We start from the raw sequence: 21,082 nt of genomic DNA on the forward strand, positions 1-21,082 counted from the left end.
TATAAAGTATAAAAAGTGTATAGATGAAGTATATAATAAATGTACATATAAAATATATTTTCAACTGGTGCATTTCACATTTTAAAAAATGAATAATGATACATATATCTTGGTTATAAAATGCCAATAAAAATCTTATGATCAGCTTTTGGAGTATTCATAATTTTAATAAAAATCGATCCAAATCGGAAAAAACAAATCAAACAAATTAAATAAATAATTTTTTTGGTTGGTTTTGACATTTTCTAAAAATTGATAATAATTGATTTGATTTTGACTTTTTCAAAAAAATGGAAGAAATAATTCAACTGACAAATTATATACATATATTTTTTTATAATTATATATACATAATATATTATTTTTATGAATAATTTTTTATTCAAAAAATGCAACACACTAACGAGTCTTTTATTTCTGTAACAATATCGATAGCTTATGCATTTTTTCAGTAAATTTCTGTTGTTTAGTACATTGAATTAGCTAAAAATATAAGCAAGACGATTAAACATTATTGAAGTCCTAATATAGGAATTGCAAATGACACGAAGAAAATTCATTTCCTTTGAATGAATTGTAGTACGTTCTTTTCTCTTTTGAATTAATTCTTTATTTTATTTTTGTGTATGGTTAATAAGTAACAGCCATATCAAATCTAACCGATAATAAATAAACTGATAAATGTATATCATATTTAATTTAATTATAATAATTAAAAATCAATTAAATTAGTTTAATTGTAATTTTAACTACTAATAATTGATCCAAAACGATCCGTGAACACTCCAAGTCAGCTCTACATTTGGCCTAGAGGCCATTTGTGTACTTGGCCTTAAAAAAATTATGAAGGAATTTTTACCCCCACTAATTACAATGACTCCTGCAAATTTATGAACTATTAACTGTTGAGCAATATATATGACTTTCATGTTCCATGTTGAAACGAACAACGGAAAGAACCTTCAGTAATAATATTACAGATTATTCCTTAAAAAAATAAAGCTTGGACATTTATATATTTAAATTTAAATATATAAGCTGGACTTCCGAAAATTTAAAGACTTACCAGTTACCATAGAGAAACGATGAGAGAACACATCGTACTTGACACCATTGCCGGCACACATTATAGATTTTCTAATGAAAGGATAGAATGAGTCGAGAGTTTTTGAGGAATCTCAATGGCGTAGGCTCAGATGGTTGATTACGTGAACTTTGATGAAGAGAATTCGATTCTCCCCGATTCCTTTTTACCTACCCCTTTTAGAAAGGAAAGAAAAAAAGAAGAGAGAGTCAAGTTTGTGTTGATTATTTGCTATACGTATAATGTATCACTTGGAAAAACATACTATATAGCTTGATTAATAAAATGGCCAAAACATAAAAACATTAATTACTTATCTGACACAGTATATTAATAAAAATATGGAAGAAGAAATTTGTACCAATGAATCCTTCATGGTCCCCATCGTCCTGAGATGGTAGCAGCGCAAATTAGGGTTTTTTGACCTATGAGTTTTCCCTCTAGGGTTACTGTACTCAAACATGCTCAATGCTTTTCCTTTCTTCTTTTCTGTGGTAAAAATTAGGGAGTCTAATAGTATTTGAGTTTGTTTGGTGGCTAGTTAGAATTGTGCAGATATTAATTAGTAATATAATTATTGATTATGTGGATCTAAATTATTTCATTTATTACCCCGCGTAAAATGCAAATTCCATCTTAGCTTGTACATGATTGATATGTTATGTCGATTTTTAAATTGTAAACCAAATGTTATATTAATTTTATATTTTGATAACTTACTTCCTAACTAGCTAACAAACACGGTATAACTTCTACAAAAATGAATATATGAATAAATTACCTCTTACTAGTAAGGGGACGTTTGGTAGCTAGTATAGTGGGTACGCAAGTTTTATTAATGAAGAAATTAGTTATGAGATGATCTATTTATTGTTTTATATGTGAGAATTAGTTATACATTTATTAAGAGAAAATACATAATTACCCTATTAAAGTAAGACCTGTTTTGTAAAAAGACACTTGAACTTTGCGCAGGTCCTGTTACCCTCACTAAACTACTTTCAATTAAGCTTAATACGTCATTTCACTTATTTTTGCACCTGTTATGTTCTCACATTGGAAGTGCGCGTGAGTAGTTTAAAAACAGCCTCTAACCAATATAAAAAAGCCACGTGACATTTCAAATTGAATTCTTTTTTTAAAATAAAGATTCATCTTCCCCAAATCAATTCAAACACCATTAAAAACTATGGAAGCTTGTTGGAGTGTCTATGGCCGAGTTAGCACTGTAGTATTTCTCAAAGTTCGATTCACTGTCACAAGACAAGTACTCTGTTAAGTCATCCTCAATTCTGAACTCGTCATTTGCTTTTCCTATCTTTTTCGTCATTGTGATGGTACAATTTATCATCGTCAACATTTGATATTTTTGACGAAGACGATGAAAAGATAACAAAAGTGAAAAGAAAAAATGAAGAGAAATAAGGTCATTGTTAGTCACCATTTTATTTGACGAAAAAGCATTTTTCGACGATAATGACAAATTAATGGTGGTTATCCATGGTTGCTTCAACCATATGAGGCGAAAGGCCTCTTGGGCTAATAGAAGTATTTGTATAGTTCCAAGAATAAAGGAATAGAATAAAATAATGATTGTTTTTCTAAAATTACAATGTTAATAGCATAAAAATAATAGATTGATTTTATTTACCATTTCTAATTGAAGTTAATTGTCTTTTTTTATTTGATGAGAGAAAGGGGAGAAGTAGATAGGAATGGAGAGGTGTTGGAGGGGGGAGTATTTTTCCCTTTATTTATAAAAAAGAAAATTCTTTTTTCATATTTATTTTATAATTTATGACATTTAACATGTGGCAATTTGAGATTGAGGCGTGAAAATCACACATTTTCTCACAATTGGGTGTAATCGAAAAATGAGGCAATGTCATTACTTTCAAATTGTCTAGGGGGGTGTTAGGAGCCCCGCAAAGTTTAAGTGTCTCTTTACAAAAAGAGTATTAGTTAAGGGTGGACTTTATGTATTTTCTCATTTATTAATAACATAGATATAGTCATAACTTATACATGTATATATTAGTTATGTGAGACTCTAAATTGCAAACCAATATTGTATTAATTTTATACATAAAAACTTACCTCCTTTTTGTTTTCCTCCTAAACAACTATCAAACGTTGTATTACTTATGTAAAATTAAATACCTGAATAACTCACCTCTAAATCAACTACCAATTAACTGGTCCCTTTGCTTGCTCACTCACTATGTTATGAATAATTTTTAATCGTAAAAGAGCCAAAAATACACCTAACGTATAAAAAATGGCTCACAATACCCTTTATCGATTTATCTCCGGGTTATTTGTTTGGCTCAAAATATCCCTCAAACTCACACCTAGACTTGATGGTTTTTTCAATTTTAAAACATCATGTCGTTTATTATGATTTACCACGTATATTATTTAATTTAAAATTAAACTCACCCTTTTAGTAGAGTGTATAAGACTAATGCAAAATATAATGTATTAGTAATGCTTGCATTAGTAACGCTTGTATTAGTTATGCTTTGATTAGTTATGATGGGATTTTTTTATGCAATGTTAGGTTTGGTGTGCTAAAAATATTATGCATTACATAATTTTTTTAGAAAAAATATTATGCATTACATAATTTTTTTAGAAAAAATATTATGCATTACATAATTTTTTTAGAAAAAATATTATGCATTACATAATTTTTTTAGAAAAAATATTTGTTTACAAAAGTACCCTCCACAAATATAGTGGAAAGGATGTAAAGAAAGTTTTTGAGGGAAATTGTCTCTTTTTTAATAATGTTAATGCGTGCATTAGAACCCATTGCATTACTAATGCATAGAAATAGATGGTATTAGTAATTCACTCTTCAATACACAATAGAGTATATTACTAATACAAGCATTAGTTATGCATATGTTAGAAAAGTGTACCAAACAAGATACTACGAATACATCAAGCTAATACAAGCACTATTTTCTCTAATACACTCTACCAAACGACCCCTTAAAAGTCTAAAACCTACGGACCCATTTCTTTTAAGAAAAAAAAATATGATCAGAGAAACTACAGTTTGTTGTCAGCTGTAAGGAAATACGTACATTTAATATGTGCACTGTTTATCCCATATATAAGCGAATCTATCTCAGGTAATTAAGCTTCCATTAAAATGCAAGAATAATAGTTAATTACTGGTAATTAGAAAAAATAAGCCCTAGGAGAAATTAATGGTATATATATAGTACCAAGATTTATATAATTAGGAACCTCAAGATGACAAGTAGACAAAAGGAGTTGCTCTGGTAATAAGATTCTCACCCTCTAACTTTAAAATTATGGGTTCGATTTCGAATGCAAAAAAAAAAAAAGTGGAAAAAAAAAAGCTTCGCATCTAAATGGTGGCATGTTTAATTTCTTCTCAAATTGTTATGATTAATCCTGAATTACCACATGGGCTTTGATATTTTAGAGTTACTATCTATATCTATATTGCTCGGAGTCTTGAAAAATGTCATCGATTACGCCAACATAAGTAGTGCAGCCAGAACATGATCTTTACTCTTTAGCAAGAGTTAGGATTTTTTATGTTGGGCCAACATCCCAAAATTTACAAAGGCCCAAGTCTACGCTTGGCCGGTATAGGTCCGACAGTATAGAGCAGTTCTTCTCATGTTACTGATAACTAAAAGTAGTCACGTCTTCTTCCCCCCTCCACCCCCACCCCGAGGAGTAATGATCAACAACATATTCTATGTAATTTTATAAGTAACGTTTGAGGAGGGATAAAATGTACGCTGACTTTACCTCTACCTTTGTTAGATATAAAATATAGGGAAAAAAGACAAATATACCCCTCAAACTATTGTAAATGGTATTCACATACCCTCCTTCATACTTTTGGGACATTGGTGCCCCTGCCGTCCAAAAACTAGAGCATATGTGCTCTTCACTCTAACAAAAGACTATATAGGGACACATGGCGTAATCTTATCCGTCGATCCGATATTTAATAAGTGTCGGGTTGGTGAATAAGATTATGACACGTGTATATCTGTTAGTGTAAGGGTATATATGCTCTAGTTTTTAGACGGCCCAAAAGTATGACGCAGAATATCTGCATACCATTTACGATAGTTCGAAGGTATATTTGACCTTTTTCCCAAAAACATATCCTTTGATGGCTGATGCACGAAAAATAAGTTTTTGAACAGTAAACTAAATAGAAATGTAGAAAGCATTGCATGCGCTAGGTTTAGGCACCTAAATAGCAGAAAAAAAAGATGGAAGAGTGAGATAACACTGACCTGTCTGAAGCCACGCACGCTTGCTTATTACTGATCAGTACAATAATTTTTATTTCCTTGTTGATGAGTTATTGTGCTAGTTGCAAGTTTTGGTCAAAGTTGGAACGTACGTTAGGAGGAGTAATTGATAAGGGGACAAATCCCCTCAAAAAAGATTATATCAATCAGCTTTCTGCATCAGTCCCCCAGCTACCAAATACTATTGTTTTGCCTAATATCATGTGCTAGTATTCAAATTCATCTTGATATACACTATTGTCTTTTCTCCCACATCTGTCAAAGATGAAATAATTATTATAGTATATATTATTGCGATTAGATACATAGGAGGGAGTCTAGAGAGCAAGTGTCTTATCACAAACATATGCGAATCACACTAAATGTAAAAGATTTTAATACCGGATACATTCTAAAATATATACAGATATGAGACGAGCGGGTGAGTTAGTGTATCTCACATATGCGAATAATCCACTTTTATATCAATAAATCACTCAACTAAATTTATCATTAAGAAAATCTTGACATAACAAAATAATTACGTATTTTTTAATGTCATGATCATGCAGATTGAAATAACAAATGGCTCAAAGTTACTATATCATTATAAAATATACAAAATTCAAGATTAATGTTATATATAACACAGTTTATTTTTATAAATTATCAATAAAACGTTATCTCATGAATGTCGACTTAATTAACGTTTGACATATATTATATTATAATATAATATGCTCCTTGAACTCACTCAGAAAAACTACTCAAACAGTAATATGGACATATGCATGAATGTAAATTGCATTAAATTGTAATATATGTCATAGACTGCAATTTACTATAAGATCTGGTAAAAGGCTGAATGCTCTTTGAACGACATACATCTGCAATATATTGTAAAAGGCTGAATGCTCCTTTGAACGACGTCTGCAATTTACATACAATTACAGCTACAGTACAGTTTGAATAGTTTCATGAGTTTAAGGAGCTTATTATATATAATATAATATAATATATGTTGTACGTTAATTAAGTCTATTTTGGGATAATATTTTATTGATAATTTATAAAATGAACCGCGTCATACGTAAATTTATTTTTTATCTTGAATTTTATATTGTTCTATAATGAAGTAGTAATTTTGAGCCATTTATTTATTTTTTTAATCATGAATATGGTGTAAAACAATTTATTTGATCATGTCAAGATTTTTAATGATAAAATATAGTTAAATAATTTTATTGATACGACAATCTAAATTGAATGATATACCTAAGAAAAAGAAAATACTCTAAGAAATGGAATAAAATGCCAAAATAATACTCCTCTTATAGTTTTATTATTGTTGGCCGCATTCACCATTAATTATGTGAAGACCAAAATAAATAATTTTTGAAAATGATTGGATGGAATGATATAGACATGACGGGAAGTCAGATACCACAAGTCCACAATCCTAAGTTCTCTGACCAACAAATTCAGTTGTCTTCAATTCTTAATTTGAAGTTTATTGGAAATATTAGGTAATTTGCCCGTGCTTCGTGCGGTCAAAAATAATAATTGCATTAAATTTGTAAATAATATTTTACTAATATTCATACATTAAAAAAATAAAATAAAATAGGATCTTAAAAAAAGTGAAAATTTAATATATGACATATATTAGACTAATATTTTCAAGTTATAGCAGTAGAATTAAACTTTCAAGTTGTAACATTAAAAATTTCAGGTTCTAACAGTTTATTAAAACAAAAAGTTGTTTTTAATAATTGAAAACATTTGTTTTGAAAAAAATAAAAAGATAATTTTTTTTAAAATAAAACGTTTCGGGAATAAAAAAGGTAAAAAACGAAAATAGGGATGTTAATTAGATTTGAAATGATTGAACATAATTATTAATTAGTATGAATTTAGGAAATTCAAACTAATTAAGAATGTTCAGTTTCCTTAATTCACTTTAATTTGTTAAATTTAATTATAAATTCTGATTTTATCCATTTTTCTCCCACATTTCTCTCTCTTCGATTTTCTTCTAGAAATCTTGTCACTGTCAACTAATTGAAGTTTTTTTGTTTGAAAAATCTTGATTTTGTTGTGATGGACGACTACGTATCAATATTAATTAAACATGGTGGAAGATGGGATCCTTTAGGTTAGTATTTGTTATTGTTTATAATTTGTTTTTGTATTTCAGTGAATTGAAAAAAAAAACAATGAAACTGTAAATCACATTATGTGATTTTGTTTTTGTAAATCGTCACTATAGTTAATTTTTTTGTTTTTTTGTATAAACAAAACATTTTGTTCATAATACGTATTAATTGTTGTGAAGCTGTAATATTAGGACTGTGTTGGTAAGTTTTTGTTTCTTTTTTTTGTTTTTTGGTTATTTTGTATAATGTAAAAACATTGATTTCGTGAAAAATTAGCGCAATATATGAATGATTTGAGCATAAATGTATAGCATATAAATATGTTTATCGTTGTAGATTGGGTTCGTAGATTAAGATTATAATATTGAATACTATTTTTTTTCCTGAAAATATAAATTAAATGTATAGTTTTGAATGAATTTGGTAGTATAAATGGAATGAATTTGGTATGAAAGTGTGTTCAGTAATGTTTAAAAAAAGTTATTCAGAAATTTGAAGAAATGTATGAAAAGGTTTTAAAGTTGGTATAAAATTTGAAATTTTATTGTTTATATAAGTTTTGTCAATTGTATATTAATTTGGTATGAATGATGATTGTTTATATTAAATATGTATTAAGTGGGTATGAAATGTGAAATATTATTTTTTTAAATCTGTTTTGTAGAGTACTGACTCCTACTATAAATAAAATTAAAACAATTTTTTTACCAATCTTGTTCAAGTTTCATTTCAACACTAACTTCAATTTATATCACACATATTATACCAACAATAAATCAATTTCATATAAACATTCATCAATTTCGTATAAACATTCATAATTTCATATAATCACACAATGCATACCATTTGTATACCAATATTATATCACAATTCATACAATATCCAACAATCAAACATTAAAGTCGGATGCATACACTTATTAATCAGATTTCATACACGTTTCATCCAAAAACAAGTTTAGAATAGAAATTAAGCATAATGTGATATTTTTAGAAAAAATACTAGTTTGACAATTCATACCAATTTAATAAAAACAGACTGATATTTTAAAAATATTGAATCCAACTGGTATGAAGTCTGTATATTACTAGTATCCTGAAATTATAATTGTCAATCAGTAATTCTTATGTAGATGGTATCTGACTGGAAGAAAACATATGATATTATATATCATCAAGCAAACATTAAAGTCGGAGGCATACACGTATTGATCAGATTTCATACACGTTTCATTCAAAAACATGTTTAGAATAGAAAGTAAGCATATTGTGATATTTTTAGAAAAAATCACTAGTTTGACAATTATACCAATTTAATAATTCATACCATATACACATTTAATAGACAATCACACTAATGTTAAAACACAATTCATACCATTTGTATACCAATGTTATATCACAATTCATACAATATCCAAAATCAAATCATTAACATCATAGTCATACAAATATTAATTAGATTTCATACGCATTTCATCCAATAAATATACAGTTTGGAAACATATAATATCATCAATTACTTAAACACAAAAAATTGTCCAAAAGTTAAAAAAAACAAACATGTAATTCTAAAAAAGTAGAAGGTGCTATCAACTATCTCAAATTTCTTGTTCATGGCCTTGGTGTAGGATAATTGGTGGTATCTGGAACATGTTCTTTTGCTATGCGAGGTCCACCATATTTGCTAGCAATCGTACCAGTAACTTCACTCTCACTGATCGCGCCATCCTCATTCTTAATTTTTCAATAATACCATAGAATTGTGGCATACCTTTGACGATGGTACTTTGCATCGATATCAACAGAATGCATATAAAAAACATCATTACTGATGTATTCAACAAATAGACATGTGTACAAACCACAATCACTGAAAATTTTTTGAAAGAAAAAATATTTTAAGAAATAAATTAAGTTACCTTTTCTAATGAAAGTAGTAAAGTATAGAAATACATACTTGGAACTATCTTCTTGTTGAGGAACGTGCATCATATGTTCGATATCGAGTGGAGCATGAACTTCATCAGTAGAAGTTCCTTCAACCAATTTGGGACTCTTTCGAGGCGTTTCAATGGGTTTTTTAGACATGATTTTGTTGAAAAACTTAATTGGACGGATGATTGTGAAAATGGTGTAGTTGGCTGGTGAGAAAAATGGGAGAGACAAGGTGAAAGTGGGGTAGTGGGGTGATGGCGTGTAGATTTGAATAGGCATGGGTGGAGGGAGGTGGGATTGAGGTATAGGAGGTTTGGAGTGTAACAGTAAACAAGGAAGTCTAATCTATGTAAATCCCTTAATATGTGTAACTGATGATTTTAGTTTTAAAAAAAGGAACTGAAATCAAATTAATTAAATATTATTAATTAATAATATAAAAATATAAATAGACTAATCATTTATTAAATAAATTGAAATTGATTTTTAAATTAAATTAAATTTAATTGATATGTCATAACCCATAAATAAATTGTTATAACTTATAAGTAAGAATTGTTTGAAAGTATGTTTAAAACCCGTAAAATTTACTCTTAAATGTGTATATGGTGTGAATTTTCCTTAAAAAAATATTAACAATATTCCAACATAAATTTGATTATTTGTCATTATCACATAACTCAATAACCTCTAATGGATGAATTATTCAGGAAATAATAAATCTTTGGTTCTTTAATCAACATTAAAAGGAAAATAAAGAAGAAAATAAGAATATATATACAAAGACATTTCGTAAGAAAAGAACACAATAAAGTTGCATAGATTATACAATTATGATATATGTTTCAGGGAAAAATTCAAAAAATTTGTTAACAGATTCAAAAAAGAAATTACGCCTGAACATGAAAGCAATTATAATTTTTGAACTATCATAATGAATTTCTTCAATTGATAAGTGAAGAAACTTCATATCTATGTTAAAAAAGATAATATGTAAGCTTATATGTAGTACTTTTAAGTCATAGAATATTATATAGAATATCAAAACATGAATTCTTGAAACTGAGTACAATAATTATTTCCTGCATAATGAATATACCTACAATATGTGTATATGTTCAATATAATTGGAGACAATAACTTTGTAGAAATTTAAATAACAGAGTTTAAAACATGTACTCAAAAACAACAATTAACATCATAAGCATAAATTAATGACTGTAAAAAAAATACCAGGATATGTAAAATTAGAATGAAATAGAAAGGAAAAAATTGAGTCCACTAAGTGCACAGTGTTCCCTTAAGAAAATTATTCCCCTCTAATACATGAGGTTTAAAGAATTAGATCCTCTTAGGATGGAACAATTTTATTCACCAACGTATTGATACAAAAACAATGGTGTCATTAAGCCACTCAACATGAGCAAAGTACATGAATATTTAATTGTGCAGAAGAAGAAGTAGTTCAGAATTTTCATTGTTTTAAAATGAGAGGAAATCCCTCTATTTATAGACAACAAAGGGTAGTGTGAACAAATACTTATTATGTCTTATCGGAAAGGTCACAATTCTTTGGAAATGTCACAACCCTTCGGAAAGGTCATAACCTTTCATAAACGTCACAACCTTTAATAAAAGTCGCAACTCTTCATAAAAGTTGTAACTTTTCTTAAAAGTCACAACTTTTCATGAAATGTGAAGGCTAGTTTTGGAAATAAATAAATTAAAAGGAAATTTTGGTTTGTGGTGACACCACGTAGGCGAGCCTAAGGTTCTCTTTTTTTTATATATATATATATAATTTTAGGCAAAAAAATCTATTTTTTAAAGAATTTCTGAATAGTAATGTGTTTGGATAAGGTATTCTATTTCTTATTTAGTTACAAGTAATACGAAAATCTTTTTTTTTTCTCGAAAACATTTAGTTAAAACCTCGTGTCCTTGCCCCAAAAAAAAAGTTGTCGCTCCTAAACGGGTGGGGGTTCGTGGGTTCGAACGAATTCAGTAGCTTTTCCGTAGACCCTATATTTGTACTAAAAAATTAAATAAATATATATGTATATTAACTTGTGAATCTCTAACAAAATTGATTGATGGTTTAGTGGTAAAAAGAGACGGTAGAAATGTTTTTCACACTAGAGTTGTAGGTTTGAACCCTTCTCTCCGCCTTTGCTTGTTCGTCAATTTGTTACCCATTTAATATTATCAACAAAGAAGGGTCTAAATATCTTTAAACTATTGAAATTGATAAAAAAAAAAATCGTTAACTCATTGGCCATGAAATGCTCTTGAATTAATCTTTGTGGTCCTTTTATACCCTTATCACAAATAACCCTATTAGTTCAATTAATTAGTTTTCTCGTTTAATCATTCAAAATTTTAATTAAACTAAAACTAATTTAACTCAATCCAAACCCAAATCCACTTATATGTCACATGATAGAGGTTTAGCCAAACTCTCCACACCCAGAGCCTCACAATCTTTTGGTGATGGCTTTTGAAAAGAAAAAAAATGTAATATTACTATGGATTTAGAGCTAGTTTGTATTGGCTTTAAAAAAAGGAGTTTTTAAGTTAAAAATAAAAAGTCAAATTTAAATGACTTTTAAGTCAAAAAATAAAAAGTAGATGTGAGACATACTTTTAGCATTTTAACTAATTTTATGTTATTTTTAACTTTACCAAACACTTCCTAACTTATTTTAAGACATTTTAAACTTATTTTATGTTATTTTTACTTTTATCAAACACTTCATAAATCAAAAACTAACTTAAAAGTAGATATCAGACCAACTTTTAACACAATCCAAACACCCTCTTAAGCTACATGTATCGACTCTTCTTTTTTTTTTAAAAAAAGAAGAAGAAGAAGATGAAAAATCAACTATACTATGCTGTGTTGGGTCTGGGCTACATCTAGAACTAGAAGTGATGGTCCAAGTGGACTGACCCCGTTAGGTATCTCATTGAGGGTCCAAGACGCGTTGGCCCATATCCATTTTGCTTTGAGAAGTCGTTTGGTAGGTGATTAGAGTTATATAAATATTAGTAATATAGGGATTCATTATAAATGAATTTGTGTATTATTTTATATAGGATATTAATAATGTAAAAATTAGTCATTTATGTATTAGTTATCCACCTTCTATCTTGCATAAAGTAATATATAAATTCCTTCATAACATATATATGTATTACTTATGCGAGTTTTAAAATTGTCAACCAAACATCGTATTAATTTTATACATGAATAATCTATTTATAATATCTACCCATCAAACATTGTATGAGTTATATGACAATTAATACATGAAAAACTTGTTTCTTTTATCCAACTATCAAACGACCCCTAAAAGTCTGATTAAATTGACTTTTAATTTATTTTTATCATTTTAGCTTAAACAAAATATTTATAAATATTTTTTAATTCACTCAAAGACTTCACAAGTACTTGGAAATTAATTTAATTTAAAAAAACACTTAAAATAAATCAAAAGATGTTCTAAAATAACCATCTTTGATTATAATTGACTGACATGAAAAGAAAATACTCAAAGATTAGGATATATTGCCAAAATAATGATCTTTGACTCTCTTTTTTTAATTGTTTGCCTAGTATTGGGCATTATCCATTTATCTAAAGACCAAAATAAACAATTTTAGAAATGATTGGATGAAATGATAGAGACATTATGGGAAGTCAGAAACCACTTCTCTAACCAATAAATTCAGTTGCCTTCAATTCATAATTTGGAGTTTATTGGGAATATTTTAGACAAAAAAATAATAATTGCTTCTTGAAGAATTTCTAAATAGTGATGTGTTTGTGTAAGTTTCTTATTTAAGCTACAGCCTACACGTAACATGAAAAATCTTATTTTTCGAAAATATTTAGTCAAACACAAGGTATATTATGAGTATTATATTTACAGAGTACTCAACTAGTTTGTACTTAATTTACTTCAATATCTTCAAATATTATTTTAATTTTATAATTATAAAATAGTTATTTCTAATACTTTTTACTAGCTTCTTTATACGTGTATGAATTTCATTAACAAAAAAATAAAATCTACGTTTGAATTAGTAGTTTCGTACTAAAATTAGATTTATAAGAAAGGATCCATATATAGTCTAAAATCTTAATGCAGTGGATTTAGAGACCTTTTTATTATATGGAATGGAGGACACTATACATATATTTCAATAATCAATCAAAGTTGTAATGAAGTGTTAAGAGTGTTTTTTCATTTTTTATAATAAGATGTTTTTAATTTGAATTTTGAGTATAAAATTATTATTTTTTAAAAAGTACTTTATACCTTAATACGAGAATTTTTAATACAATTTTTAATTTAATCAAAATTTAATGTGAAACCTAAATATATAATTAGAGCACCTATGCAATGATAATTTTAGTTCAATGTCTTTAGATGATCTTGTCCACAAAATAATAACTATATTGATTTTGTATTTAAATATAATATATATAATTAATTTATAGATCTTTTATATTTGAATCATATTAACAAATAGGTTAAAATAAGTTTGGTTGAACGATGCATTGTGTCCTGTTATATGACCCTAAATAATGATGCATGGAGTGTACACGTAATTAAAATTATAATAAATAACTTGTCTAACCCTAATTATTTTATTTCAAAAATATATTATGTTTAAACTCTATAAAATTTAAATCTTAAATTTGTCTTTTTAACTCAAAATATAAGATAATTATATAATTGGTAAATACTTTCTAGCATAAAGTGTTTATCAATCGATTTAACTTTAACAATAATAACCATTTTAAATTTTTTATCAATTAAAGTAGTGGTACTTTCCCTTTCTTATTTTACATGGAATACTTTCATTTTTAATTTGTCCAATGAATAACAGTGATAATATTTTCTTTTTTCATAATTTTACTTTTAATACACTTGACTTGTTTAATTTAAACTAAAAAAAAATTCAAAAATCCTTTTCTAAAAATATATTCTCATACTCAAACAAATATCATTACATAATGAAATAGAAGAAATAATTAAGCAAATATTTTGTATATGAAAAAAATATATGTCTAGCATTTATTGATTTTAATATATAAATATTAAGTGTGAATAAATATTTATTCCCCATTAATTATAAATATCATACTTGAAAACCTCTTTTCCTTTTGATATCTAAGGAGTGATTACACATGAAATATTTAAGACAGGTAAACTTCTCATCAAAAATACTTTGGAAAATTAATATACTTTTCCGAATAAGTTAATTTTATAAGTTTGACCAAAAATATTTTGGAAAACTGATATAAATTTTCTAATAAGTTTAATTTCATAAGTTTGACCAAACAATCTATAGTAAATTAAATTTCCCTATAAATTACCTTTTTTTCCCTTCAAATATCAAATCTACAGTCAAATCATATTAGTTTAAGCAAATCCCTTAATCCATCATTTTGTGTTAATCAGTCTCTTTTATAAAACCCCTCACACCTCTAAGCACTCTTAACAAATTAACAATGGTTCCCCTACCACCTAACGCTACTTCGGCCATCAGCTCCACCGCTCCCGACGCCGCCGCCACTGCTGCCACCTCGAATGGTCTTGTTGTCGCCTTAATGGGCTCAGTGAATTCCTTTTGGGCTATGTGGAGGAAGAAACCTAACCGAAGTAACAAAACCAAAAAATCAGGTGAAAATTCATCGCTAGCGAAATCGAAGAAATTTCTGGCGAAGATAAGCGGTAAGGCTACTAATTTTATGCGTAAGAAAAAAGCTAAGAATGAGGAAGGTGAAAATGGTGAGGATTTTGGCGATGGAGGGCTGTGGCAGAAGGAGATTTTGATGGGCGATAAATGTCAGCCGTTGGATTTCTCCGGCGTGATTTATTATGATCGGAACGGGAAACAATTGGCGGAGGTGCCGGTAAGATCGGCGAGGAGTAGTCCTTTGCCCTGTTATGTTAACGGATCATTCAGAAATTAATTAATTAATTAATTAAATGAGTTAATTAGTGATAACATCATGCAGCTTTTTCTGTGGGTACTTTATGTGATTAGGGAATTAGGTTGATTATGTGGTTAGGAGTCAAAGCTGCAGAATTTAAGTCGTTTGAATTCTCCATTTAATTGGAGGATTTGTTGATGAATTTATGGGGAAAAAATATTAATTTCAGCTAAGTTGATTGTTATCTTAATGTACTTTCTAATAATTCTATTTCTATTTTAATTAAGTTCCAAAAGAGTAAAAACGTAAAGAAAATGAAATGAATATTGGAGTCTTCTTAATAGAACTATTCTTATTTAATTAAGTCCCCTCAAATTAATCAAACTTTTCTTTTTTGGTACCACTAATAGGCTTAACGACATAAAGAAAATAAAATGAATATTGGAGTCTTCTTCTCGATCCCAAGTTTTTTTTGGATCATTTTTCAAGCTATTAATAAGCCACTGAAAAAAGATCCAAAGAAATGAATTTATCTAAAACAAAACGGGAATAGTTAATATTTTTACGATTTTAGACATGTAATAGTTATTGAAAATAAAACATATTGTATTGAATGTTTTTTTTTAACATTTATGTTAAAAAAAAACATTTAATATAATATCTGTTATCTTCAATCACTATTACATGTTTAAAATCGTAAAATTTAAAATTATTTTTTAGTATGTAATTTGTATGTGTATATTTTTATATGGGTATGCTATTTGTATGTGTGTATTTTTATATAGTGGTGAGGTTATAGTTACCGATTGTTAAGAATAAAGTTTCATTAAAGAGTGTTTTCGCGTGGTAGAATTTTCTCCAAAAACATATGTATAGTAAGGGGCTGTTTGGATTGGCTTTTGGCTTATAAATTATAAGCCAAAAGCGATAAGTTAGCAATCCTAACTTATGACTTTTAAGTTATTTTGTTATTTTGGCTTTAAAGTGTTTATAAGCACTTTTAATAACTTTACTTAATCACTTCAAAACTGCTTAAAAGCTATTTTTATTTAAAAACACCTAAAATAAGTCAATCCAAATAGACACTAAAGTAAGCATCTGGTTACAAGATTTTGGATCTCAATTTGAAATTTTGATCGAAAATCAGTGTTTACATTAGAAAATTATATTAAAGAATAACTTCTAATTATATTAAAGAATAACTAGTTATTGTTATTATTGATTTTTTGAATAAATAAATCTTCAGAACTCATGTGTTTATAAAAGCTCATAATGATATATAATCACTAATATTTATTTATAAAAAATATGTAATTTATTAATATAACGACTTCCAATATTTTGATACCTTATTTATGAATTATAATTCAAATTTACAAAACGGGAGAGGGAAAAATAAGAATAGAGACCAAAGAATTAAAGGAAATGACACTTCTATTTACTCTCTCAAGTCAAAGATACTTAAACGTTCATATCCGGTCAACACTGTATTTAGATTACATGTTTACTCCCTCAAAGAGACTTTAAATTAGTAAATGCAATTTTCTATAATAGATAACTAATTTCCCTTTAGTTTAATTTAAATTATTGTCTTTATAATTGGTATTTATGCACTTGTTGACATGCATTTAATACTATATTTTTCTATTTCCTGTAGTGCTTTGATATCCTCAATATATTTATAGAAGTATATATTGGAGTATTAATTATTTTTTGTCACATTACAAACAAGTTACTTATTCAATTTAACAACTCAAAATTCCACAAAACTACAAAAAGTCATATAATAAGGTTAAAATCTAACAAAGATCAATATATAATTAATTCCTACAAAATATCATACCAAGGAAAATGAAAACGTTACAATAATTTGATCGCGACTTTAAAAAAAAGAAGGACAATGTTACATTCCAATTAAACATCAAAAGCCCAACAACAGCAACAAAAAATTAAAAAGAAGAGGTGAATGCGACAATTAACTCAGGTGTGAACAGAAAATCTCAGTAGTTCAGTTGGTTAACTATTTGAATCTTCGATTTCTCACCTTGTAGTTCCCACCTGTTTTCCCCAAAATTAAGCACCGGGAGCTGTATCCTTCATGACTTTATAATACTGAAGGTATCCTCTAGCGTAATCCTTCACATCGGCGGTATCATCATAATCGTCTACCATTGATCTCCTGGTGCTGAAGTACTTGTACACCCAAGTTACAGCGCCCAATGCTACCGCGCCGAATCCGCAGAGGGATAAAAATCCAACAGCGGCGATGAAGAGTGGGATCCAAATAGGACTAGTGATGAGGATCAATGGAGTGAAGAAAATTAACCCAAGGATTATGGTCGTTATAGTGATGCCAGTGAGGAGGAGCAAAATTCCTCCGGAGATAACAAGGGTTAAAAAACCCATGAGTTGATGAGAAGAATTAGGGATGTGAGGTTGTAGCAGTTTGTGGAGGAATGAGGTGCGAATTGGCCTTAGAGTTTGAGTATTATTGAAGAAATAATTGGGTGGCCGAGCAGCCATTGTTGCAGGCACGGAGGAGGAAAGTGGAGTGAATGTATTTTAGTTAATTTTGAGGGGAAAAATATTGGAAAAAGTTTAATTAAACATGGATAGATGGAGTTAAATGACACGTGTAAGGAGATTGTTTTATTTTCTGCATGTAACATGCATGGACACACGTGTCCCTAGAAAAAGATGAAAGAGGTTTTGAAGTTTATTATAGCCGAATGCGGAACCACTATTAAGAGTTTGGGGATTCTAATTTTTCTCCTTTTCTTATTATTGAGTTGTTAATCAATTTTGTTAGGGGTTCACAAGTTATAATAAATACAAATATAAGATCTATAAAAAAGCTACTCAATTCGTTCGAAATCACGAATCCTACCAAGCTCCGTCCTTAATTAGTGACAATTGACATGTATATACTACTAGAACAAATAATAAGGTCACCAACAATTTTACCAACAAATAAGAGTTGGATGAATTAAATTTAGCTCATCTTAATTCAATTTATCTCAGCCTAAGTAAATACTAGACAGGCCAGTAATGAGTTAGTATTTATTTATTTACTCAATTTCATTTTAATTGTTCAAGTTCAACCTAACTTACCTATTTAACTCCCTTACATTATACTCCCTCCGTTTCACAAAGAATGACCTAGTTTCACTTGACACAAAGTTAAGAAAATAAAGAAAACTTTTGAATCTTGTGATCCTAAATTAAAGTTATGTCAAATGTACAAAATTGTCCTTTAATCTTGTGGCCCTAAATTAAAGTTATATCAAATGTACAAAATTGTCCTCTAATCTTGTGGCCTTAAACATGCCACGTGAAATACTAAAATTAAAATGTTATCAAAAAAAGAAAGAGGTCATTCTTTTTAAAACAGACTAAAAAGAAAATGAAATCATTCTTTTTTAAATGAAGAGAGTACTTAGATACTGTTTGTGAGTAATTAACTTTCTTTCTTATTTGAATTACTATTACTCGTATCGATGACAACTAATAACACACTTCCCATTTTATTTTATATGATGATATTTGATTATATTCAATTTGCGATTTACTTCCTTTCGAAAAAAAAAACTAATAATACTTGTATCTAACATATAAGCAGAGTTTATGGAGTGAAATAGACCTCCGTTGAACATTAACTTATTGTATAGTGTCAGTGGCCAGTTGAATATCTTTTTACTGAAAAATTATACTCCCTTCGTCCACTTTTAATTGTCATAATTTCTTTTTTTAGAATCAAATTATAAAAACTTTGACTAACATATTAAGATGTATTTATTCATCATTTTGATATGCAAAAAAATGTAATTTATAATACTTTTCGTATAGTTTTTAAATATCTAAACTTTTTGTTTAAAATATCGAGTTAATTTAATCTAATTTAACTTTGAAAATTAGTCAAATTAACTTTCGAAAAGCGCAACATGACAATTAAAAGTGAATACAGGAAGTATTAAATATATAAAAATTTATACAAAATATATATATCAAAATTATTATTTTTTAGGTACATATTAAAATTGAATAATCATTAACTAAATTTGTAGATGTGCCCCTTGCATAGTATAATAGTAAGGGAAATATCATAAGTTATTGATCAAACTCAAAAGCTTAGACACCTGCTCTCATTGAGCTAATGACCTGAGAAAATTAAAGTATAAATTATAGGAACTTATAAGTACTAAATAACATCCTATCCCTTTTAATTTTTTATTTACCAAAAATTCCTTAAAAATGATGTTTGCGGGATATATATCGTTATGCACGAGATACATTAGGTTTGATACATTTCACATAGCGGGATACATAGCGTTGTGCACGGGATACATTAGATTGATACATTCCACATAGCGGGATACATAGCGTTGTGCACGGGATACATGCGGGATACATAGCGTTGTGCACGGGATACATGCGGGATACATAGCGTTGTGCACGGGATACATGCGGGATACATAGCGTTGTGCACGGGATACATTAGATTGATACATTCCACATAGCGGGATACATAGCGTTGTGCACGGGATACATTAGAGTTTGATACATTCCACATAGCGGGATACATAGCGTTGTGCACGGGATACATGCGGGATACATAGCGTTGTGCACGGGATACATTAGATTGATACATTCCACATAGCGGGATACATAGCGTTGTGCACGGGATACATAGGTAAATAAGGGATTTTTGAAATTTTTGAAATAAGTAGGGATAAATGGATATTAAGGTAAGTAAAAGAGTATAGTTAAGTAATTTGTCCAAAATTAAATGATACCCCAAGGTCCAAACTAACATTCGTTTCTTGAATTTTGTATAACATTTTCACTCTTTTTGCTTAATGCATGTTGTGTGGGTCAAACATGAAATGTAAAATCATTTTTGTCATCACATAATAAAATATGAGATAATGCACATATATATTCCCTCATCGAAATGACAAAATTATTCAGAATTTATTAGTTTCTTCTTGACCATCGATCTTCTTGATCTCCAAATGATAGAATGACGATCTGGACAAATTTGGTATGGAATTTTTGGTGGAATGACTTCTGGAAAACTGCATATGTATCCCACAATTCAATAATCAGTTCTTTTTTTTTTATTGATAACTCGTGCACATATGAGAAGAAATCACCTAGTATTTTTATCTAGGATGAGACGACTAAACTCTACCTTTGGTGCCACAAGAAAATTAAAAATGATTCAAATAGAAATGACAAATTTCCATGTGTTTCTAGTTATATATATCTTTTGCCTGAATTGACAAGTAACAAACTCAGTCCTTTCTTGATCCCTTTTGCCTGAAATGAAAATTCTATCTTTTCACTAATTCTCTGTAGAGCTGTCAATATGAGCTGATCCACCTCATTCAGACTAACTCATACAGACTTTAAAATTTGATGGGTCAGGCCGAGCTAATCTATTTTTTGTGTGGGCCAGAAAATGGTTGGCCCAGCCCACAAGTACGTGGGCTATGAGCTTTGCCGGGCTAGCTCTTTTTCTTAAAAGTATATTTTTTATAATTTTTTAAAATTAAATTATAATTTAAAAATATTATCATAAATATCGACAAAAAATGTTACATGGTGTTAGTGTTACTACTTATTAATCAAATACACAAATAAAATTATCTTTATAATATTTA

At 28.5% G+C, this 21,082-nt stretch overlaps 3 protein-coding genes across 3 annotated transcripts in view; 1 reads left to right on the plus strand and 2 right to left on the minus strand.

The window, feature by feature from the left end:
- Positions 1-14,952: 14,952 nt before the first annotated feature.
- LOC102598746 (uncharacterized) lies at positions 14,953-15,458 on the plus strand. Its single transcript, XM_006354755.1, has one exon. It carries the CDS (start codon positions 14,994-14,996, stop codon positions 15,456-15,458), a length of 465 nt encoding a protein of 154 aa, XP_006354817.1. The 5' UTR covers positions 14,953-14,993.
- Positions 15,459-17,367: 1,909 nt separating this feature from the next.
- LOC107061953 (oleosin 1-like) lies at positions 17,368-17,970 on the minus strand. Its single transcript, XM_015312006.1, has one exon. It carries the CDS (start codon positions 17,940-17,942, stop codon positions 17,493-17,495), a length of 450 nt encoding a protein of 149 aa, XP_015167492.1. The 5' UTR covers positions 17,943-17,970; the 3' UTR covers positions 17,368-17,492.
- Positions 17,971-20,159: 2,189 nt separating this feature from the next.
- The window catches only part of LOC102599185 (uncharacterized), a 4,640-nt gene continuing 3,717 nt past the window's right edge, over positions 20,160-21,082 (minus strand). The window contains exon 4 of the mRNA XM_006354673.2: positions 20,160-20,494. Coding sequence (XP_006354735.1) covers positions 20,380-20,494 — 115 coding nt within the window. The 3' untranslated portion in view covers positions 20,160-20,379. The remainder of the gene's footprint in view (positions 20,495-21,082) is intronic.

The sequence above is a fragment of the Solanum tuberosum genome, unplaced genomic scaffold (genome assembly GCF_000226075.1).
Source record: "Solanum tuberosum cultivar DM 1-3 516 R44 unplaced genomic scaffold, SolTub_3.0 scf00180, whole genome shotgun sequence".
Taxonomy (NCBI): Eukaryota; Viridiplantae; Streptophyta; class Magnoliopsida; order Solanales; family Solanaceae; genus Solanum; species Solanum tuberosum.

Excerpts from the sequence above, each read along its gene's own strand:
- LOC102598746 (XM_006354755.1), top strand. The coding sequence starts at position 14,994 with ATGGTTCCCCTACCACCTAACGCTACTTCGGCCATCAGCTCCACCGCT.
- LOC107061953 (XM_015312006.1), bottom strand. The coding sequence starts at position 17,942 with ATGGCTGCTCGGCCACCCAATTATTTCTTCAATAATACTCAAACTCTA.